At 32.8% G+C, this 25470-nt stretch overlaps 1 protein-coding gene across 1 annotated transcript in view; it reads right to left on the minus strand.

Moving 5' to 3' along the window:
• Nucleotides 1-17777: 17777 nt before the first annotated feature.
• Nucleotides 17778-25470, minus strand: part of LOC133206309 (ATP-dependent RNA helicase DDX1-like) — a 214382-nt gene continuing 206689 nt past the window's right edge. The window contains exons 27-28 of the mRNA XM_061342266.1: nt 22957-23077; nt 17778-18066 (exon numbers count right to left, since the gene is read on the minus strand). Of these exons, the coding sequence (XP_061198250.1) occupies nt 17945-18066; nt 22957-23077 (243 nt within the window). The 3' untranslated portion in view covers nt 17778-17944. The remainder of the gene's footprint in view (nt 18067-22956; nt 23078-25470) is intronic.

The following is a 25470-nucleotide window of genomic DNA, read 5'->3' on the forward strand; positions in this document are numbered from 1 at the left end:
AAAAAAAAATTGACTAAGTTAATTTTGATTGGACAATTTGGCAGGCATCACAATGTATCGCATTATATTGCAGCAGAGTGTGGTATGGTGCAATTCTGCTTGTATTTAAACAAGCACAATTATTTTACTTGTCAATGTATTAGAAATATTCCCCACTATCCATCCTCCAAAGACAGCTTTTATCTACAATTAGTTAAAAAGGAGTGTTCATTTCTTTTGGATCTTTTCCGCATACTCAAACTAGTCATTCGACAAAAAAGCCCAGTAACATATAACTTTGCGAAAGTCCTTCGACTTAATTACTGATTGTTAATTTTGATTCATATCAAAGAAAACAAATATTTAAGAATAGGAGAATAAAAGAAATGCTCTCTAGTCTGTTTTTGAAACCTATTTTTTTCCAAAGCATAAAATGAAAAAAAAAAAGTGTGTGTATTCAATCAGTTTTTAAATTCAATTAAGAAAAAAAAAATTGACTAAGTTAATTTTGATTGGACAATTTGGCAGGCATCACAATGTATCGCATTATATTGCAGCAGAGTGCGGTATGGTGCAATTCTGCTTGTATTTAAACAAGCACAATTATTTTACTTGTCAATGTATTAGAAATATTCCCCACTATCCATCCTCCAAAGACAGCTTTTATCTACAATTAGTTAAAAAGGAGTGTTCATTTCTTTTGGATCTTTTCCGCATACTCAAACTAGTCATTCGACAAAAAAGCCCAGTAACATATAACTTTGCGAAAGTCCTTCGACTTAATCACTGATTGTTAATTTTGATTCATATCAAAGAAAACAAATATTTAAGAATAGGAGAATAAAAGAAATGCTCTCTAGTCTGTTTTTGAAACCTATTTTTTTCCAAAGCATAAAATGAAAAAAAAAAGTGTGTGTATTCAATCAGTTTTTAAATTCAATTAAGAAAAAAAAATTGACTAAGTTAATTTTGATTGGACAATTTGGCAGGCATCACAATGTATCGCATTATATTGCAGCAGAGTGCAGTATGGTGCAATTCTGCTTGTATTTAAACAAGCACAATTATTTTACTTGTCAATGTATTAGAAACATTCCCCACCATCCACCCTCCAAAGACAGCTTTTATATACAATTTGTACTTGTGATTGAATGTTTATTTGGAAATTTGCATATTGTAAGTTTTGTTTCAAAGTTCGAGAACTCAAATTATGTCCCTTTGAACTACGTAGACAAAACGATCATTGATTTCTGCTTTATATTATGTAAATGTTTAAGCAATGCTAACGAGTAGCAGGCTTGTACACTATATATAAGACATTAGAGAGCCATTCACAAATGACAATGTGTTAAAGTCAGAGTAAATAACGGTTACGGGTAATGTGGCGTGTAAAGGACTTAGTGTGAGCTTATCTCACTAAACAAGTACTGCTAGGCAGTATTGAAAGGCGTCTTTGATTGTTCTACAAAGTCATCGGCGCTTTGTTTGAGTCTCAAAATATTCACTCATCATGCAGTCAAAGACGAAAGTTTGTATTTTTATCTCTGTTTTTGCCTAATAATAAAAATTGACCAAGCATGTTTTAATTAGACAGAACATCGAGCATTACAATGCAATACATTGTAGGACAGTTATATTCTTATTTAAAAGCAAAATTAATTAGCTTGCAATTAAAGAACTTCACTCGACACTCCAATTTTCCTCGGCATGTTTCGCAAATATCCATATCAGTCTTTCAATAAAAAAAAAATCAGCAAAAGTAACTGTTCTTTGGTGAGAACTTAGCTCTAAGTACTGTTATCAGAATATATTCTGTTTATCCTTCCTGGTGCTTATCTGCATCACTCTCCAAATTTACACTCATCAGTCAAACACGAGATTTCTCTCTTTTTCAATCTTTCATATACCCAAACTAGGCGTTGCATAAAATAATAAACAGCAATGAAAAAATTTGTCGAAAAATCCTTCGATATTATTACTGCATTGATATAAGAAAATGTGAATGGAAATATTCCATCCAGTCTGTTTTTCAAAACTTTTTAAAAATAAAAATATATTAGAAAATAAGTCAATTTACACCTTATTTTCAATATCATAATGTAAAACAAAAATGGACTTCATTATATTGATTGACATTGCATTGTAGTGCAATAAAATGCAGTTAAATTCTTATTATGGTAAACAACTTATAAATTCTCTTGCAAACAAAAAAATCCACTCATCAGTCAAAAAGGAGTGTTCATTTCATTTGGATCTTTTCCGCATACTCAAACTAGTCATTCGATAAAAAAAGAAACAACCCATTAACACGTAACTTTGCGAAAGTCCTTCGACTTAATTACTGATTGTTAATTTTGATTCATATCAAAGAAAACAAATATTTAAGAATAGGAGAATAAAAGAAATGCTCTCTAGTCTGTTTTTGAAACCTTTTTTCCCCAAAGCATAAAATGAAGAAAAAGGTGTGTGTATTCAATCAGTTTTTAAATTCAATTAAGAAAAAAAATTGACTAAGTTAATTTTGATTGGACAATTTGGCAGGCATCACAATGTATTGCATTATATTGCAGCAGAGTGCGGTATGGTGCAATTCTGCTTGTATTTAAACAAGCACAATTATTTTACTTGTCAATGTATTAGAAATATTCCCCACTATCCATCCTCCAAAGACAGCTTTTATCTACAATTAGTTAAAAAGGAGTGTTCATTTCTTTTGGATCTTTTCCGCATACTCAAACTAGTCATTCGACAAAAAAGCCCAGTAACATATAACTTTGCGAAAGTCCTTCGACTTAATTACTGATTGTTAATTTTGATTCATATCAAAGAAAACAAATATTTAAGAATAGGAGAATAAAAGAAATGCTCTCTAGTCTGTTTTTGAAACCTATTTTTTTCCAAAGCATAAAATGAAAAAAAAAAAGTGTGTGTATTCAATCAGTTTTTAAATTCAATTAAGAAAAAAAAATTGACTAAGTTAATTTTGATTGGACAATTTGGCAGGCATCACAATGTATCGCATTATATTGCAGCAGAGTGTGGTATGGTGCAATTCTGCTTGTATTTAAACAAGCACAATTATTTTACTTGTCAATGTATTAGAAATATTCCCCACTATCCATCCTCCAAAGACAGCTTTTATCTACAATTAGTTAAAAAGGAGTGTTCATTTCTTTTGGATCTTTTCCGCATACTCAAACTAGTCATTCGACAAAAAAGCCCAGTAACATATAACTTTGCGAAAGTCCTTCGACTTAATTACTGATTGTTAATTTTGATTCATATCAAAGAAAACAAATATTTAAGAATAGGAGAATAAAAGAAATGCTCTCTAGTCTGTTTTTGAAACCTATTTTTTTCCAAAGCATAAAATGAAAAAAAAAAAGTGTGTGTATTCAATCAGTTTTTAAATTCAATTAAGAAAAAAAAAATTGACTAAGTTAATTTTGATTGGACAATTTGGCAGGCATCACAATGTATCGCATTATATTGCAGCAGAGTGCGGTATGGTGCAATTCTGCTTGTATTTAAACAAGCACAATTATTTTACTTGTCAATGTATTAGAAATATTCCCCACTATCCATCCTCCAAAGACAGCTTTTATCTACAATTAGTTAAAAAGGAGTGTTCATTTCTTTTGGATCTTTTCCGCATACTCAAACTAGTCATTCGACAAAAAAGCCCAGTAACATATAACTTTGCGAAAGTCCTTCGACTTAATCACTGATTGTTAATTTTGATTCATATCAAAGAAAACAAATATTTAAGAATAGGAGAATAAAAGAAATGCTCTCTAGTCTGTTTTTGAAACCTATTTTTTTCCAAAGCATAAAATGAAAAAAAAAAAGTGTGTGTATTCAATCAGTTTTTAAATTCAATTAAGAAAAAAAAATTGACTAAGTTAATTTTGATTGGACAATTTGGCAGGCATCACAATGTATCGCATTATATTGCAGCAGAGTGCAGTATGGTGCAATTCTACTTGTATTTAAACAAGCACAATTATTTTACTTGTCAATGTATTAGAAACATTCCCCACCATCCACCCTCCAAAGACAGCTTTTATATACAATTTGTACTTGTGATTGAATGTTTATTTGGAAATTTGCATATTGTAAGTTTTGTTTCAAAGTTCGAGAACTCAAATTATGTCCCTTTGAACTACGTAGACAAAACGATCATTGATTTCTGCTTTATATTATGTAAATGTTTAAGCAATGCTAACGAGTAGCAGGCTTGTACACTATATATAAGACATTAGAGAGCCATTCACAAATGACAATGTGTTAAAGTCAGAGTAAATAACGGTTACGGGTAATGTGGCGTGTAAAGGACTTAGTGTGAGCTTATCTCACTAAACAAGTACTGCTAGGCAGTATTGAAAGGCGTCTTTGATTGTTCTACAAAGTCATCGGCGCTTTGTTTGAGTCTCAAAATATTCACTCATCATGCAGTCAAAGACGAAAGTTTGTATTTTTATCTCTGTTTTTGCCTAATAATAAAAATTGACCAAGCATGTTTTAATTAGACAGAACATCGAGCATTACAATGCAATACATTGTAGGACAGTTATATTCTTATTTAAAAGCAAAATTAATTAGCTTGCAATTAAAGAACTTCACTCGACACTCCAATTTTCCTCGGCATGTTTCGCAAATATCCATATCAGTCTTTCAATAAAAAAAAAATCAGCAAAAGTAACTGTTCTTTGGTGAGAACTTAGCTCTAAGTACTGTTATCAGAATATATTCTGTTTATCCTTCCTGGTGCTTATCTGCATCACTCTCCAAATTTACACTCATCAGTCAAACACGAGATTTCTCTCTTTTTCAATCTTTCATATACCCAAACTAGGCGTTGCATAAAATAATAAACAGCAATGAAAAAATTTGTCGAAAAATCCTTCGATATTATTACTGCATTGATATAAGAAAATGTGAATGGAAATATTCCATCCAGTCTGTTTTTCAAAACTTTTTAAAAATAAAAATATATTAGAAAATAAGTCAATTTACACCTTATTTTCAATATCATAATGTAAAACAAAAATGGACTTCATTATATTGATTGACATTGCATTGTAGTGCAATAAAATGCAGTTAAATTCTTATTATGGTAAACAACTTATAAATTCTCTTGCAAACAAAAAAATCCACTCATCAGTCAAAAAGGAGTGTTCATTTCATTTGGATCTTTTCCGCATACTCAAACTAGTCATTCGATAAAAAAAGAAACAACCCATTAACACGTAACTTTGCGAAAGTCCTTCGACTTAATTACTGATTGTTAATTTTGATTCATATCAAAGAAAACAAATATTTAAGAATAGGAGAATAAAAGAAATGCTCTCTAGTCTGTTTTTGAAACCTTTTTTCCCCAAAGCATAAAATGAAGAAAAAGGTGTGTGTATTCAATCAGTTTTTAAATTCAATTAAGAAAAAAAATTGACTAAGTTAATTTTGATTGGACAATTTGGCAGGCATCACAATGTATTGCATTATATTGCAGCAGAGTGCGGTATGGTGCAATTCTGCTTGTATTTAAACAAGCACAATTATTTTACTTGTCAATGTATTAGAAATATTCCCCACTATCCATCCTCCAAAGACAGCTTTTATCTACAATTAGTTAAAAAGGAGTGTTCATTTCTTTTGGATCTTTTCCGCATACTCAAACTAGTCATTCGACAAAAAAGCCCAGTAACATATAACTTTGCGAAAGTCCTTCGACTTAATTACTGATTGTTAATTTTGATTCATATCAAAGAAAACAAATATTTAAGAATAGGAGAATAAAAGAAATGCTCTCTAGTCTGTTTTTGAAACCTATTTTTTTCCAAAGCATAAAATGAAAAAAAAAAAGTGTGTGTATTCAATCAGTTTTTAAATTCAATTAAGAAAAAAAAATTGACTAAGTTAATTTTGATTGGACAATTTGGCAGGCATCACAATGTATCGCATTATATTGCAGCAGAGTGTGGTATGGTGCAATTCTGCTTGTATTTAAACAAGCACAATTATTTTACTTGTCAATGTATTAGAAATATTCCCCACTATCCATCCTCCAAAGACAGCTTTTATCTACAATTAGTTAAAAAGGAGTGTTCATTTCTTTTGGATCTTTTCCGCATACTCAAACTAGTCATTCGATAAAAAAAGAAACAACCTATTAACACGTAACTTTGCGAAAGTCCTTCGACTTACTTACTGATTGTTAATTTTGATTCATATCAAAGAAAACAAATATATAAGAATAGGAGAATAAAAGAAATGCTCTCTAGTCTGTTTTTGAAACCTTTTTTTCCCAAAGCATAAAATGAAGAAAAAAGTGTGTGTATTCAATCAGTTTTTAAATTCAATTAAGAAAAAAAATTGACTAAGTTAATTTTGATTGGACAATTTGGCAGGCATCACAATGTATCGCATTGTATTGCAGCAGAGTGCGGTATGGTGCAATTCTGCTTGTATTTAAACAAGCACAATTATTTTACTTGTCAATGTATTAGAAATATTCCCCACTATCCATCCTCCAAAGACAGCTTTTATCTACAATTAGTTAAAAAGGAGTGTTCATTTCTTTTGGATCTTTTCCGCATACTCAAACTAGTCATTCGACAAAAAAGCCCAGTAACATATAACTTTGCGAAAGTCCTTCGACTTAATTACTGATTGTTAATTTTGATTCATATCAAAGAAAACAAATATTTAAGAATAGGAGAATAAAAGAAATGCTCTCTAGTCTGTTTTTGAAACCTATTTTTTTCCAAAGCATAAAATGAAAAAAAAAAAGTGTGTGTATTCAATCAGTTTTTAAATTCAATTAAGAAAAAAAAAATTGACTAAGTTAATTTTGATTGGACAATTTGGCAGGCATCACAATGTATCGCATTATATTGCAGCAGAGTGCAGTATGGTGCAATTCTACTTGTATTTAAACAAGCACAAATATTTTACTTGTCAATGTATTAGAAACATTCCCCACCATCCACCCTCCAAAGACAGCTTTTATATACAATTTGTACTTGTGATTGAATGTTTATTTGGAAATTTGCATATTGTAAGTTTTGTTTCAAAGTTCGAGAACTCAAATTATGTCCCTTTGAACTACGTAGACAAAACGATCATTGATTTCTGCTTTATATTATGTAAATGTTTAAGCAATGCTAACGAGTAGCAGGCTTGTACACTATATATAAGACATTAGAGAGCCATTCACAAATGACAATGTGTTAAAGTCAGAGTAAATAACGGTTACGGGTAATGTGGCGTGTAAAGGACTTAGTGTGAGCTTATCTCACTAAACAAGTACTGCTAGGCAGTATTGAAAGGCGTCTTTGATTGTTCTACAAAGTCATCGGCGCTTTGTTTGAGTCTCAAAATATTCACTCATCATGCAGTCAAAGACGAAAGTTTGTATTTTTATCTCTGTTTTTGCCTAATAATAAAAATTGACCAAGCATGTTTTAATTAGACAGAACATCGAGCATTACAATGCAATGTATTGTAGGACAGTTATATTCTTATTTAAAAGCAAAATTAATTAGCTTGCAATTAAAGAACTTCACTCGACACTCCAATTTTCCTCGGCATGTTTCGCAAATATCCATATCAGTCTTTCAATAAAAAAAAATCAGCAAAAGTAACTGTTCTTTGGTGAGAACTTAGCTCTAAGTACTGTTATCAGAATATATTCTGTTTATCCTTCCTGGTGCTTATCTGCATCACTCTCCAAATTTACACTCATCAGTCAAACACGAGATTTCTCTCTTTTTCAATCTTTCATATACCCAAACTAGGCGTTGCATAAAATAATAAACAGCAATGAAAAAATTTGTCGAAAAATCCTTCGATATTATTACTGCATTGATATAAGAAAATGTGAATGGAAATATTCCATCCAGTCTGTTTTTCAAAACTTTTTTAAAATAAAAATATATTAGAAAATAAGTCAATTTACACCTTATTTTCAATATCATAATGTAAAACAAAAATGGACTTCATTATATTGATTGACATTGCATTGTAGTGCAATAAAATGCAGTTAAATTCTTATTATGGTAAACAACTTATAAATTCTCTTGCAAACAAAAAAATCCACTCATCAGTCAAAAAGGAGTGTTCATTTCATTTGGATCTTTTCCGCATACTCAAACTAGTCATTCGATAAAAAAAGAAACAACCCATTAACACGTAACTTTGCGAAAGTCCTTCGACTTAATTACTGATTGTTAATTTTGATTCATATCAAAGAAAACAAATATTTAAGAATAGGAGAATAAAAGAAATGCTCTCTAGTCTGTTTTTGAAACCTTTTTTCCCCAAAGCATAAAATGAAGAAAAAGGTGTGTGTATTCAATCAGTTTTTAAATTCAATTAAGAAAAAAAATTGACTAAGTTAATTTTGATTGGACAATTTGGCAGGCATCACAATGTATTGCATTATATTGCAGCAGAGTGCGGTATGGTGCAATTCTGCTTGTATTTAAACAAGCACAATTATTTTACTTGTCAATGTATTAGAAATATTCCCCACTATCCATCCTCCAAAGACAGCTTTTATCTACAATTAGTTAAAAAGGAGTGTTCATTTCTTTTGGATCTTTTCCGCATACTCAAACTAGTCATTCGATAAAAAAGCCCAGTAACATATAACTTTGCGAAAGTCCTTCGACTTAATTACTGATTGTTAATTTTGATTCATATCAAAGAAAACAAATATTTAAGAATAGGAGAATAAAAGAAATGCTCTCTAGTCTGTTTTTGAAACCTATTTTTTTCCAAAGCATAAAATGAAAAAAAAAAAGTGTGTGTATTCAATCAGTTTTTAAATTCAATTAAGAAAAAAAAATTGACTAAGTTAATTTTGATTGGACAATTTGGCAGGCATCACAATGTATCGCATTATATTGCAGCAGAGTGTGGTATGGTGCAATTCTGCTTGTATTTAAACAAGCACAATTATTTTACTTGTCAATGTATTAGAAATATTCCCCACTATCCATCCTCCAAAGACAGCTTTTATCTACAATTAGTTAAAAAGGAGTGTTCATTTCTTTTGGATCTTTTCCGCATACTCAAACTAGTCATTCGACAAAAAAGCCCAGTAACATATAACTTTGCGAAAGTCCTTCGACTTAATTACTGATTGTTAATTTTGATTCATATCAAAGAAAACAAATATTTAAGAATAGGAGAATAAAAGAAATGCTCTCTAGTCTGTTTTTGAAACCTATTTTTTTCCAAAGCATAAAATGAAAAAAAAAAAGTGTGTGTATTCAATCAGTTTTTAAATTCAATTAAGAAAAAAAAAATTGACTAAGTTAATTTTGATTGGACAATTTGGCAGGCATCACAATGTATCGCATTATATTGCAGCAGAGTGCGGTATGGTGCAATTCTGCTTGTATTTAAACAAGCACAATTATTTTACTTGTCAATGTATTAGAAATATTCCCCACTATCCATCCTCCAAAGACAGCTTTTATCTACAATTAGTTAAAAAGGAGTGTTCATTTCTTTTGGATCTTTTCCGCATACTCAAACTAGTCATTCGACAAAAAAGCCCAGTAACATATAACTTTGCGAAAGTCCTTCGACTTAATTACTGATTGTTAATTTTGATTCATATCAAAGAAAACAAATATTTAAGAATAGGAGAATAAAAGAAATGCTCTCTAGTCTGTTTTTGAAACCTATTTTTTTCCAAAGCATAAAATGAAAAAAAAAAAGTGTGTGTATTCAATCAGTTTTTAAATTCAATTAAGAAAAAAAAAATTGACTAAGTTAATTTTGATTGGACAATTTGGCAGGCATCACAATGTATCGCATTATATTGCAGCAGAGTGCAGTATGGTGCAATTCTACTTGTATTTAAACAAGCACAAATATTTTACTTGTCAATGTATTAGAAACATTCCCCACCATCCACCCTCCAAAGACAGCTTTTATATACAATTTGTACTTGTGATTGAATGTTTATTTGGAAATTTGCATATTGTAAGTTTTGTTTCAAAGTTCGAGAACTCAAATTATGTCCCTTTGAACTACGTAGACAAAACGATCATTGATTTCTGCTTTATATTATGTAAATGTTTAAGCAATGCTAACGAGTAGCAGGCTTGTACACTATATATAAGACATTAGAGAGCCATTCACAAATGACAATGTGTTAAAGTCAGAGTAAATAACGGTTACGGGTAATGTGGCGTGTAAAGGACTTAGTGTGAGCTTATCTCACTAAACAAGTACTGCTAGGCAGTATTGAAAGGCGTCTTTGATTGTTCTACAAAGTCATCGGCGCTTTGTTTGAGTCTCAAAATATTCACTCATCATGCAGTCAAAGACGAAAGTTTGTATTTTTATCTCTGTTTTTGCCTAATAATAAAAATTGACCAAGCATGTTTTAATTAGACAGAACATCGAGCATTACAATGCAATGTATTGTAGGACAGTTATATTCTTATTTAAAAGCAAAATTAATTAGCTTGCAATTAAAGAACTTCACTCGACACTCCAATTTTCCTCGGCATGTTTCGCAAATATCCATATCAGTCTTTCAATAAAAAAAAATCAGCAAAAGTAACTGTTCTTTGGTGAGAACTTAGCTCTAAGTACTGTTATCAGAATATATTCTGTTTATCCTTCCTGGTGCTTATCTGCATCACTCTCCAAATTTACACTCATCAGTCAAACACGAGATTTCTCTCTTTTTCAATCTTTCATATACCCAAACTAGGCGTTGCATAAAATAATAAACAGCAATGAAAAAATTTGTCGAAAAATCCTTCGATATTATTACTGCATTGATATAAGAAAATGTGAATGGAAATATTCCATCCAGTCTGTTTTTCAAAACTTTTTTAAAATAAAAATATATTAGAAAATAAGTCAATTTACACCTTATTTTCAATATCATAATGTAAAACAAAAATGGACTTCATTATATTGATTGACATTGCATTGTAGTGCAATAAAATGCAGTTAAATTCTTATTATGGTAAACAACTTATAAATTCTCTTGCAAACAAAAAAATCCACTCATCAGTCAAAAAGGAGTGTTCATTTCATTTGGATCTTTTCCGCATACTCAAACTAGTCATTCGATAAAAAAAGAAACAACCCATTAACACGTAACTTTGCGAAAGTCCTTCGACTTAATTACTGATTGTTAATTTTGATTCATATCAAAGAAAACAAATATTTAAGAATAGGAGAATAAAAGAAATGCTCTCTAGTCTGTTTTTGAAACCTTTTTTTCCCAAAGCATAAAATGAAGAAAAAGGTGTGTGTATTCAATCAGTTTTTAAATTCAATTAAGAAAAAAAATTGACTAAGTTAATTTTGATTGGACAATTTGGCAGGCATCACAATGTATCGCATTATATTGCAGCAGAGTGTGGTATGGTGCAATTCTGCTTGTATTTAAACAAGCACAATTATTTTACTTGTCAATGTATTAGAAATATTCCCCACTATCCATCCTCCAAAGACAGCTTTTATCTACAATTAGTTAAAAAGGAGTGTTCATTTCTTTTGGATCTTTTCCGCATACTCAAACTAGTCATTCGACAAAAAAGCCCAGTAACATATAACTTTGCGAAAGTCCTTCGACTTAATTACTGATTGTTAATTTTGATTCATATCAAAGAAAACAAATATTTAAGAATAGGAGAATAAAAGAAATGCTCTCTAGTCTGTTTTTGAAACCTTTTTTCCCCAAAGCATAAAATGAAGAAAAAGGTGTGTGTATTCAATCAGTTTTTAAATTCAATTAAGAAAAAAAAATTGACTAAGTTAATTTTGATTGGACAATTTGGCAGGCATCACAATGTATCGCATTATATTGCAGCAGAGTGCAGTATGGTGCAATTCTACTTGTATTTAAACAAGCACAAATATTTTACTTGTCAATGTATTAGAAACATTCCCCACCATCCACCCTCCAAAGACAGCTTTTATATACAATTTGTACTTGTGATTGAATGTTTATTTGGAAATTTGCATATTGTAAGTTTTGTTTCAAAGTTCGATAACTCATATTATGTCCCTTTGAACAACGTAGACAAAACGATCGTTGATTTCTGCTTTTTATTATGTAGATGTTTAAGCAATGCTAACGAGTAACAGGCTTGTATACTATATATAAAACGTTAGACATTCACAAATGACCATGTGTTGAAGTCAGAGTAAATAACGATAGCCTCAGTAGTGTTTCTTTTTTCAAATTCGCTCGATGGACTGGTAGAAAAAAATGTACAGTTATATGGCTTAATTTTGTTATTAATGCGCACAGAGGTTCTTACCACCTACAATTGACCAATCATTGCATGAATAGCAACGTTAACTTGACACCTATATGTTTACATTTCACTTCGAACACGTGGTTCAATTCAATCTACAATGAAGTGTATTGAAGTGGTAAAATTTTTCGTTTGAGTGGAAAGTTTGTGTGTTTCTTTTCGAACGTCAATTGCTACACTGTACAAAAATACATGATTACGATACACTTACGATGTTTTCCTCGCAGTGCCAATGCAATTTAAGGACCCTCTATACACTAGAAGAAAATATTTTTGGGCATTGAGAAAATTATGGTGTGTAAAGGTGTAAATATTGAGCTTATCTATCACATTTTTAATATAGGGTGCCTTGCATTTACTCCCAGGAAAATTTGTTCAAAGACAATGAAGTACTGATGAGCATAAATCACTGTTGTTTACTTCAGTGAACAAAATACCTGAAAATGAAGCGTTTTATACATTCCTCTTGGCCTATTATGTGTTGTGAATGCTTGATTTGATCACAAATTAATTAATAAACTGTACATTCCAATTTACTTTACTCTTGATCAAAGGGCAGATCACTCTGCATAAAAATATCACAAAATCAGAACTTTTTAGTGTGCAGTGTATAGAGGGCTCTTGAGAACTAGGTTATCTGTAGAACTATTAAAACATGAATTAATTGATATTAAAAATTTCATTTGTAATTATCGTGAAGTGTGAAAAAAAGTGGCTTGTCTCTTTTCATTCATGTGTCCATCGAGATATAGAAGATAATTGATTGTGCAAGGAAGATCCCGGGGGTATATTGTTTTTTTTCCTGTCTGTCTGTTTGTCTGTCTGTTGTCAACTTTAACCTTGCCCATAACTTTTGACAATACATGTGTATTCCTTGTGACAAGACCTGTCTTTGGGTACCATCATATTTGACCTTGACCTTGGAGTTTGACCCATTTTTGCAAAATTGTACGAGACTTTAATCTTGGCCATAGCTTCTGAACTGTTGGTGCTTGGGGTTTCAAACTTCATATGTGTATTCTTTGTGACAAGGCCTTCCTTTGGATATCAAACTCTTTGACCCTTTGACCTTGACCTAGGAGTTTGACCTACTTTTAAAAAAACTTTAACCTTGGCCATAACTTTTGAATGGTTGGAGCTAGGGCTTTCATACTTCACATATGTAATCCTTGTGACAAGACCTTTCTTTGGATACCAACCACTTTGACCTTGGAGTTTGACCTACTTTTGAAAAACTTTAACCTTGGCCATAACTTTTGAACAGTTGGTGATTGGGATTTCAAACTTCACATGTGTGTTCCTTGTGACAAGACCTTCCTCTGGATATCAACCACTTTGACCTTGACCTCGTACTTAATTTTAAAAACCTTTAACCTTCACCATAACTTTTGAACAGTTGCAGCTAGGTCTTTCAAATTTCACAGGTATATTCCTCGAGACAAGACCTTTCTTTGGGTACCAACATTTTTTATCTTTTGGCCTGGATTTTGACTTGCATTTGAGAAACTTTAACCTTCGCCATAAGCTGTCATACTGGGGCATCAGTGTTTCACAAACACATCTTGTTTTTTTCATATTACAATACCTGTGATCATCTGTTTTGGTCAGGGAACCCACACGCACCTGACAATTGTATTCACCGATAGTACAACAAAGGAATGCAGACGAAAAGCGCCTTAGTTACAGTATGACTTCGAGAAACCTAGAAGTCCACGTTTAATAAACGTGTTACAAATGAATTGTTTGTAATTGTCAGCATGGAAATAATAGAATAAAAATGGACAGCACGGAAAAGCATGCAAATGCATGGAAAAAAAATGTCGTATGTGCCTTTTCGATCGCCTTGGTTTTTTTAAGCGTAAAATTCCTGTAGTATCCGTAATAACCCACAATGTAATTCAACTCATTCAGATTAAGCTATATTGGTACCCCATTTGCTACATGTACTCTGACGCCAAAAAATATAGTCCCATTTCACATGCAAGCATGTTTGTCCAAAAAGTGCAGAAAATAATGCAATGAAGAATACTTATTGACGTTTGAATGAATTCAAGAGGGATTAAAATACATTTTTACATATATTATTCAGTGGTGAAAAATGAAACGCAAGATAACTTTTCCATCTACCATGTCTCCACGTGCTAGTCACTTCCTAGACACATTTCCGTGAATAATTTGCCTTATCTCGTTGTAGTCTCACTAGGTATCGCCAGAGCTACGGTGAGAGCTACTGGGAACTCCTCGGATTTTATAATTTGCAGAACACCGAAAAATAAAATGTTCCGAACACATTAGCAGGGGTGTGCTGAATACTATCATTTATGTAGTAAATCCAAAAAAAAGAATCCTAAAAAAAAAAAAAAATAAAAGGATCGACCAGGATTTGAACCCGGGGCCTCTCACATGCTACATGAGAGTCATACACCTAGACCACGGAGGCACTTGATTATACACAAAATTAAATGCAAACATTAGGTCACATATACCGGTAATCATCTTTATATTCACGTTCGATATTGTCAAAATTTTACACAATACATGGTGTCTAATTAAGCCTTTACTAAACAGTTCTAATAGATGTAATTAGAATATAAAGTCCGCCGACAACCTGTATTATACGTAATAACTCTCCAGATGCCCCTTTGCTAAAAATAGTGTCAAGCGACTTTTAATACAATAAATTAAAAAAAAAAACGGGACAGGACACTTTGAGAGGGGTGAGAGAGGCCAAAGGGTGTTATGATATAAAAATTTCATTGCAAAAGCTTCTTAAGATATCGCCCGGAAACGAAAGTGTTACACACAGACGCAATTTATGAATTTACGACCTTGAACTATGACCTTAAAATCAATAGGGGTCTTCCTTAGGCCACAGGAAATTGTTACGTTAAATTTCATTGCAAAAGCTCAAAGAATTCGCAAGATATCACGAGGAAACAAAAGTGTTAAAACAGAATTTTTGAATTTATGACCTTGACATTTGACCTTTTGACCTCAAAATCGATATGGTTCTTTTTTTAGGCTATACGAAGTTGCTATGCAAAATTTCAATTGCGAAAGCTCAAAGGGTTCTCGAGATATTGCGTGGAAACGAAAGTGTTACAGACAGACAGAAATACAGACGGACGGACGGACAGTCAGACCCAAATTAATATCCCCCACTTTCAGTGAAAGCAGGGGACAACAAATTCCTAAATATCAACCGACGGACTTTAAAAACTGTCTGCAGATTGTCGGAGGATGATCGAAGGTTGGTTGACGGCCTATTTAATGACTGCTTCGATTGAAGGAATTGGCCACTGACGCAGAAAAAATTATAACTTGACCGACTGACACAAAATTGAATGGCTGAAGACAAAAGAGGTCAAAAGCGGGCAAGAATCCCATTTTTGCATAAAAGCAGTAGGCCGTCGATCGTTTTTGGAAATGTTTTAGTCTTGTGATATTTCCCTCTTTAATTGTGCTATAAGGACAATTATTATATCTCATTATAATTATTCTATACAACGTGTTATCTGATTGGTTCTAGAGTCACGTGACAGGACCATAAAATTTCATATTTCCTTATTGTTGGCTTTTCATCATATTCAGCCCTTTTGGAAGATGAAAAATTATATCTCAACTATAACAAAATTTTCTTTGATATTTCATCAAACATTAAAGTATACTTTATGTAAAATCTCCATAATTTGCAAAAATTAAAAAAAAAAAATGAAATTATTTGTCTACGAAATAACAATTTTTCCTTTGAGTGGGTCTTCGCTCCATTTCTTTGAAAGTTTATCCTCTCAGTTTGCATAAAAATATTTTTTTGGTTAATAAAAACAGGGAACAAAGACCCACCATACCTTAAAAATACACTTTTATGACACATTTGTATCTTTCCGAGAAATACTTGAAGTCCATTTAGTCAAGGGTCATATCACAAACATTACCATTAATCAGGATTTGTTTCGGTGTTAGTCTCAAAGGAAATGATACTCGGGACTTTTACTTAGGTCCGAACTCCAATACCAAATTATTTTTTAACAATAAATTTTGTTGAGAAAATTTTCCTCTGGAAAAATTTTGTTTGTCATTATTTAAAAAAATTAAATAACGGAAACTTTACTCAAAATACTAAATTCACAAAATATGGTTTTTATGTATCTCAGCTATGAAGCTATAGGCATTCTGCCTGCCTTGTTTGCCCAACACCTTCGCATATATTAGTTACTGCAGAGTACTGGTAGCATTCAAATATTCTGGATGCAGTAGCGAACTTTTTCAACTTAGCTTCACTGTCTAAGGCTGAAATCTTGATATATATATATATATATATATATATATATATATATATATATATGGTCTGCTGCTTCTGTGTGATATTAATGTCCAAAAACAGGAAAATATTTGGGTCACATTAATATCTGGACATTGAATTTCAAATAAAATGATTCTGGTCCATTTCTCAACATTTGGATGTAACATTGACAGGGAATACGGGTAGGCCCAACCGCTGTCTTATTTTGAATTTTCAATTATGATATCTAATATTCTTTAGTTTGTTTGTTTGTTCTTTGCATCCCTATCGAGAATTTTTCAATCATATGGAAACGCCACCACTTGCCGATGGACAGCTGTCAATTTTTACCTATACTTGGCACTGAGGGCCATTGAGCAGTGAGGGGTCTTTTTCGTGCCAGCTCCTACTGCGACACAGGACCTCGGTTTATACGGTCTAATCCGAAAGACCGGTCTACACATCCCGCAGTGGGATTCGAACCCGCGATGTAATGATCAACTTATCATGTTCTAAATTTTGAATTTATCGGGTGGGAGTAAATACAAAATTTTACTCCCACCTGGTAAATTCAAAATTTAGAACATGACAAATTCCAGACATCGCGACTCTAGAGCATACACTCTAACCACTGTGCCACGTGGGTGACCTAATATAGATAATGAAAGAATATTATATTTGGTAATTTTCAGAATTTCAGGTAATGCAATGCAGCCAAAATTAGTTTGGTAATTATATGAGGCTCTACTACTTTCCATTCCCTCTTTCTATTGTAGCCTCATTGTGGCTCAAAAACCTATAATCTAAATCTACCCTATATAGAGAAGCTTTAATACCAATTAAAAAAATTCTGTTCCAGCAGCTCTCGACAGTTATAATAATTTATGCCAGATAATTTCAGCACAAGTACATATACATCTAAATTAAATATCATTAACAATAGTCTATTTATATATCTAATGAGATATATTAATGACAATGTTTTCAACCTGCCCTTGAAAATTCATCTATCAACATATTGTTAAACTAAATATATTCTTTACAATTTTTTTCCTTAATGGAATCTATATATGAATTCAGATGAATTGCCTGTACAGCAAAGTTTGATTTTAACATATTTTGGCAAAGACCCCTGGAATGTTAGTCCGCATTTGTAGACTTTCATCTTATCCTTAATGGAAAAATAATTGGCATGTTGGGAAGGAGAATGAACTAAATGACTGCAAGACAATTTTATTAGCCTGAAATCATGGAATAGAAATGCATTTTCAAGCAATATTTTTTTAAGCTGCTACTAAAACTATTTTTCTTATAGATTTCCCATCAAAGATTGCAATAAATGTCAAATCATATTGGCAATGAAGTGCTGCAAAGAAACAATTTGTTAACGCTGGACGAACTTTCTGTACTTTAAGTCGATGAATGAAGTCTGAGCTCTCTTCTCTAGTTCTGCCAACTCTTTCACAGCTGGTGCCAATGATGCTGCATGTCCCATGTAAGTTCCACCTTAAAAACAAATAGCAAGTTCCACCTTAAAAACAAATAGTAAGTTCCACCTTAAAAACAAATAGTAAGTTCCATCTTAAGAACAAATAATAAGGCTTTTTGTCATAAATGGTGCAAAGAATATAACACATGTAAATCTAATACGAGTTGATTCTTAATTATAAGGCTCATCATCCACTATCACTGAAATGATATTTTGCTTTTAACCTTTTTTTCTACCTGATCAATACATACATGTAGGGCTCACGGCAGGTGTGATCAGTCAACAGGGGATGCTTACTCCTCCTAGGCACCTAATCCCACCTCTGGAATTTCCAGGGGTCCCTGTTTAATGCCCTCTTCACATATTTGAATTTTTCTGAATATTTTGAGATCAATCACTGTGCGTTATCTTTTATAAATTTACCTTTTACATTACAGAATAATGCACCTTGATTTTTCTTAACTTGTTGTATATAAACTACATAAAAAATGTAAGAGTTTCTAAGAATTTCAACAGAGTACTCAATTTTAGTAAACATTGCAACATCAATGAAACAAAGTTTTATTATACCTCTACTGAGTATTTCCATACAATAAAAAAAATCAACAATTGAACAAAATCTATTTCCCTAATCTCGATTATTATAATCTGAACTACTACCACCTGCAAAAAGAGGCCAACTCGCTGCAAAGGACTCCTTTGTGAAAATTTAAAAGCAGTTTTTTTTTTTAAATTATAAACTGAACCAATAAAAAAATAAAATAAACTTTCTTTTATATTTCATTAAATTTATTTTTTAACTCGAATTGTAATAATTCTTTTCCTATTGCTTATGACAAATAGATCACAACAGACTTCATTGGAACTAAATGCCTTTAACATTCATAGATCAAAATTCATTTTAGTACAATCATGTTTTATCACATGGGATTGTTGTACTAAACACTGGATTTAATGAAATTGAGGTAAGGTAGTTTAATCCTCAGGTTCTGAAAATCAGGAATCAAATAATCAGAAATTCTCAAAGAAATGTCTCTGAATTCACAAAGTAATGTGCATTTACCCATGGTATTTCTTCAAAGTTCATTTTTATAGTTAATCATATTTCATAAGGAGAATAAGGAAATATGAAAATATTTTTTTCTGGGAACACAAATAAAAGCACCAGCTTTGCATTTTTGTTTCTAAGACTTCCAAAAGCCTTGAGTTGTATGAAATAAAAATTGTTGCATAAAAAGATTTCAATTTGAAATTTTATTTTGAGACCTTTTTAATAAAATAATATTTTTAAGAGTTATTGTTCCTGGCTGAGGATCCCTGCAGTTGTAAAATGATCTATAGTCAAGTTTCCTTCAGTTAAAATCAAGTTTATCCTGTGATAAATTAAATCTCACATGATTCAGCAATTTACCACAAAGAGATCAGTTGGTGATCATTCCAACAATGAAATATAGTACTTTCACAGAAACTTGATGATGATGATGCTTATTATAACAGGGTTCTTCAACAGAACTATCAAATCTGTAAGAGGAAGGACTGAAATCTGATAAAAAAAAAAAGCTCTTTCATATATAAACACAATAATAATATTGGCTTTTGCATTTATCATCCTGAAAAAATACGGTTTTCACAAAGTGCACAAAGTGTAATAGTATACAGTTATTAATAAAATATACCATTGAAGGAGATAACAAGATTTCACTTCCCCAAGGTCAAGACTATTTGATGAGACAAAGCCAATATCTCCTATCCTTTTTGTAATGGGTATGGGGATGATGACCTGGGGCCCATTTTACAAAAGAACTGTTGACTAAGACCAAAAAATTCAGTTAATTGTAACATTTTGCAAAATCAAAGATTCTGTCTAAAATTGCTAGCATAAAAATATCTTTCTACATTCCTTTTAAAAAGATTAAAACCATTTTCAATTTAGCGAAAATTAGAAAGTTATGAGCAAAATTAAATGTCTAATTAAATTAAATCTATTTAATTAAAGGTCTAAGTCGTAAGTTCTTTAGTAAAACAGGCCCCAGAACTGCAGAAAGAGAAACAAGAGGGCCAAGGATGGACTCGGGGGTTTATCATCCACCAATCAGAGGCTTTATGGATGATCTCACAGTGACAACAAAGACTCGTATACAGGCAAGATGGGTCCTATCAGCATTGGAAGATAGTGTTTCCTGGCCACGCATGAAGTTCAAACCAAAGAATTCCAGATGTCTCCTATTGAGGTAGGGGCGTATCAACAGGCTAATCAAGATGAAAATTCAAGGAGAGGAGATCCCATCTATAGTAGGAAATCCAATTAAATGCTTGGAAAAGTGGTTTAATGAATCCCTCAAAAAAATAGATAGGACAGAAAGAAGAAGCTCCTTTCTTGGCTAAAAATGGTTGATGGAAGCGGATTATCTGGGAAATATAAGGCATGGATTTACCAGCATGGGATTCTACCATGACTTATGTGGCTGCTCCTCATATATATGAAATTGCAACTACTACAGTCTAAGCCATGGAAAGGAAAGTAAGTGGGTATCTGAGGAGATGGCTAGAAGTTCCACCATCATTTACATCTATTGGACTCTACATCAACTCAACTCAATTACGCATACCAGTTTCCATTGTGGTGGAAGAATTCAAGGTAGCAAAATGCCACTTGTTAATGACGTTACGTGACTCAGCAGACGACAGGATCGCAGAAACAGGGATCCAGACAAGGACTGGAAGAAAGTGGTCAGCAAAAACATCAGTGGACCAAGCAGAGAGTATGTTTATTTACAAAACATCATTGGAAACACAAGCACTGGGCGACAGGGAATGTCACATTTCCAGCAGTGGTCAAAAGCATCAGCAGCACAGAGGCACACCATGGTTCAGGCAGAAGTACGGTGCACTGAGGAAGATTAAGGGAAAGCAAGATCAACAGAACCTGGAAAACTGGGGTCTGGATGAAGTGGGACTTACTGGGGCTGGAATGAACCTGGGCAGAACTTTGGAGGAAGGACCAGTTTAGAATCTCTTTCCTGCTGAGGTCAGAGTATGACACACTCTCATCTCCTGTAAACTAAGTGAAGACCCTAGCTGCAAGCTGTGTGGTAAGAGAGGAACCATGGCACATATTCTATCAGGATGCCAATTGGCGCTGACCCAGGGGATATATATGGCGACACAACAAAGTCCTGCGGGAGTTGGCTGATGTATGGCGGAGAGGAGAAGGAAACAACCATCAGACAAGAAACAAACACAGATACAGTTTGTGAGACAAGGAGAAGCAATGGCTGACACAAGAGCAGCAAGGCAGACATCAGTGCTGGATATTGGACATGACTAGGACCTCAGAGTGGATCTAGACAGGAAGTTAAATTTCTCTAACATCATGGAAATCAACCTATGACTGGATGCAGTATTAGTGTCCCAGAAGTCAAAGATGTTGGTTGCAATAGAGCTGACGGTGCCATGGGAAGAAAACTGTGAGGAGGCACATGAGGGGAAGAGCTTTAAATGTGCAGACCACATGGCAGACTGCAAGAATAGAGGATGGAGCGTTTGGCTGCTTTCTACAGAGGTCAGCTCTCAGGATTAGGTGTATCAGAAAGAAAATGCCAAACAGCAATAAGAAGCCTGAGAGAAGCAGCAGAGAAGTTATCCTGCTGGAAATGGCACCGCCGAGATGATCTGTGCTGGAAGTCGGGATCCACCGAATAGTGGATTGGCCACCACTGTTGATCCATCTAATGGAGGATGTCATGGTTTAGAGTCAAAGCATCCAGTGAAGGTTGTAGACCATCTGAAGACAATCGGAACTGACAGGCAAGCACCAGGGGCAGCACTGACATATAGCGATAGGCATGCATAAGAGTGCCAAGCTGACAGATAGCAGAAATCCATCTTCCGTAAGTGCATACTAAATGATATACTTTTTAACTGTTTTATTATCCCGATACTAATTTTGAAGCAGGGATTAGTTCACCTGACTAACACAGGACAAAATGATGATTATTAATTAGTCCATTCATAGCAATACTGACACAAATTTTGAGGTAGGGATTAGCTCACTTGACTAACACACCACAAAATGGAAATTAGTCCATTCACAGTGATTTCTAGGGTATTTTTAACATGTAAGGCTAACTTTAAAATAATGTTTGTTTACCCTCTCCCGAATCAGGATGAAAACTTTGGGTCGGTAGGTAGCTGAAAAATTTTTTCACATGAAAAAATTCAAATCAATGCTGATTTTCAAAATCTATTTTCCTGAATGCATAAAAAAATTAATTGTTTCCTGGAGGTTAAAAAAAGTTTTGACTCGGCCATTTTAAGCCAGTCAGTCAGGAGAGGGCAACCAATTTTTTAAAGATGGCCTAATGATCTAATTTTATGTACAAAAATTTGTAAAATTATAATAATAAAAACCAATTACTGTTGTTATTTTTTCACCACTTCACTTTGATAAAATAAATCTGAAATATTGTTTGGGTCCATAAACTTGACTACACAAGTGGATAGCATAGAAAACAATGTAATCCATGAACTTTTTAATACATGGAAAATATTTCGTGTCAAGAACATTCACATTCCTTTTTCTTTATTTTTACTATGTTCAAGAGTAATTCGATTTATGCAAATACATAGGATGGAATTTTTTTAATACATGCGAAAAGGAATATGGAAAAAAAAACCTCTCTATCTAAATGTAATATTTTTAAACTGTTTAGAAGAAAGAAATGCATGATTGCTTTTTTGAGTAATAAGGTAAAATATGTCATGCCTAACAAAAATGCTGACATAGCAACCTTAAATAAGTGAAAAATTGAAGGATTTTACACACTTCCTTTCGAAGGGGTGAAATAAAATTTCATGTTTAATTTAAAAACTGCAAGCATTTCAAGAGGAAAATCCCTTTCACTTACCAGTATTTTTGTGTTTCTGTCCGTAAGTCACTTTACCATCAAACTCATTGACAGGAACTTTCATTTTCGGATCCACCTTGTCAATAGTGATATCTAGATGTTCCTGTACATCCTCAAGTAACTACAAACAAACAAACAATAGTGATATCTAGATGTTCCTGTACATCTTCCAGTAACTACAAACAAACAATCAATAGTGATATCTAGATGTTCCTGTAAATCCTCTGGTAACTACAAACAAACAATCAATAGTGATATCTAGATGATCCTGTACATCCTCTAGTAACTACAAACAAACAATCAATAGTGATATCTACATGTTCCTGTAAATCCTCTGGTAACTACAAACAAACAATCAATAGTGATATCTAGATGATCCTGTACATCCTCTAGTAACTACAAACAAACAATCAATAGTGATATCTACATGTTCCTGTAAATCCTCTGGTAACTACAAACAAACAAACAATAGTGATATCTAGATGTTCCTGTACATCTTCCAGTAACTACAAACAAACAATCAATAGTGATATCTAGATGTTCCTGTAAATCCTCTGGTAACTACAAACAAACAATCAATAGTGATATCTAGATGATCCTGTACATCCTCTAGTAACTACAAACAAACAATCAATAGTGATATCTAGATGATCCTGTAAATCCTCTAGTAACTACAAACAAACAATCAATAGTGATATCTAGATGTTCCTGTATACCCTCTAGTAACTACAAACAGACAATCAATAGTGATATCTAGATGATCCTGTACATCCTCTAGTAACTACGAATAAACAATCAATAGTGATATCTAGATGTTCCTGTAAATCCTCTAGTAACTACAAACAGACAATCAATAGTGATATCTAGATGATCCTGTACATCCTCTAGTAACTACAAACAAACAATCAATAGTGATATCTAGATGTTCCTGTAAATCCTCTGGTAACTACAAACAAACAATAGTGATATCTAGATGTTCCTGTACATCTTCCAGTAACTACAAACAAACAATCGTGATATCTAGATGAACCTGTAAATCCTCTAGTAACTACAAACAAACAATCAATAGTGATATCTACATGTTCCTGTAAATCCTCTAGTAACTACAAACAGACAATCAATAGTGATATCTAGATGATCCTGTACATCCTCTAGTAACTACAAACAAACAATCAATAGTGATATCTAGATGTTCCTGTAAATCCTCTAGTAACTACAAACAAACAATCAATAGTGATATCTAGATGTTCCTGTACATCCTCTGGTAACTACAAACAAACAATCAATAGTGATATCTAGATGTTCCTGTATATCCTCTAGTAACTACAAACAAACAATCAATAGTGATATCTAGATGATCCTGTACATCCTCTAGTAACTACAAACAAACAATCAACAGTGATATCTAGATGATCCTGTAAATCCTCTAGTAACTACAAACAAACAATCAATAGTGATATCTAGAGTATCCTGTAAATCCTCTAGTAACTACAAACAGACAATCAATAGTGATATCTAGATGTTCCTGTACATCCTCTGGTAACTACAAACAAACAATCAATAGTGATATCTAGATGCTCCTGTACATCTTCCAGTAACTACAAACAAACAATCAATAGTGATATCTGGATGATCCCGTACATCCTCTGGTAACTACAAACAAACAATCAATAGTGATATCTAGATGTTCCTGTAAATCCTCTAGTAACTACAAACAAACAATCCAGTGTTTTCAATAAGAGCTGGCAACCGGCAAAATTAACCGCCTGTTCGAGAAATTTTGCCGGCTATGAAATTTCCGTAATTGGGATTTTGCCCAGGTTGCTACGCAAAATCCATCGATTCTGTCGCGACTATTAACATGATCTAGAGTAGCTTCCCTTGACTGTGCTCTTTTTCATTGAAGTTTGATTTGATCCAATACTTACAACTACTGAACACAAGGCTACAACTTGCGAGAGTAAAGTTTAAAGAATAATTTTTTATGAATAATTCCAACCTCATATAAAATTCACAACTCAACGATCGGGATTTAACTTTAGCTATACAGGATATGATCAAGATTATTGAGAATTTGGGGCTTCATTGACGCAAGCATCAGGTATCTACAGCCTCAAATTTCAAACAGGAAAATAAATGTCTTTTTTTAAACATTCATGGTCACTCCACAAGCTAGGTCAAGATTATTACAACAGCAAATATTTATAATCTAGATTGATATAATTTTAAGACTTTATGAATAAAAGTCTTACTTTTTTAATCGTGACTGAGACGTAGGACCAGGGACCTATATACTAACTAGTATATAGGTCCCTGGTAGGACATAGGAATTCTTACAGAATTTCCTCAAACTGAAAATGTAAATTTATATTCTTGTTTATTTGTGTTAGATCTCTTGAAATACAGGAACAGTTTAACTTTTCACATTTACCTTTACGAAGTTTTTTATGTAATAGTTATTTGTATTTGTATCCATATTCTTAATTATTTTGTTTTGACAATCTGTGCAAAATA

This window comes from Saccostrea echinata, unplaced genomic scaffold (genome assembly GCF_033153115.1).
Source record: "Saccostrea echinata isolate AGI-Se365-2 ecotype Australia unplaced genomic scaffold, CSIRO_AGI_Sech_v1 ptg000054l, whole genome shotgun sequence".
Classification (NCBI taxonomy): domain Eukaryota; kingdom Metazoa; phylum Mollusca; class Bivalvia; order Ostreida; family Ostreidae; genus Saccostrea; species Saccostrea echinata.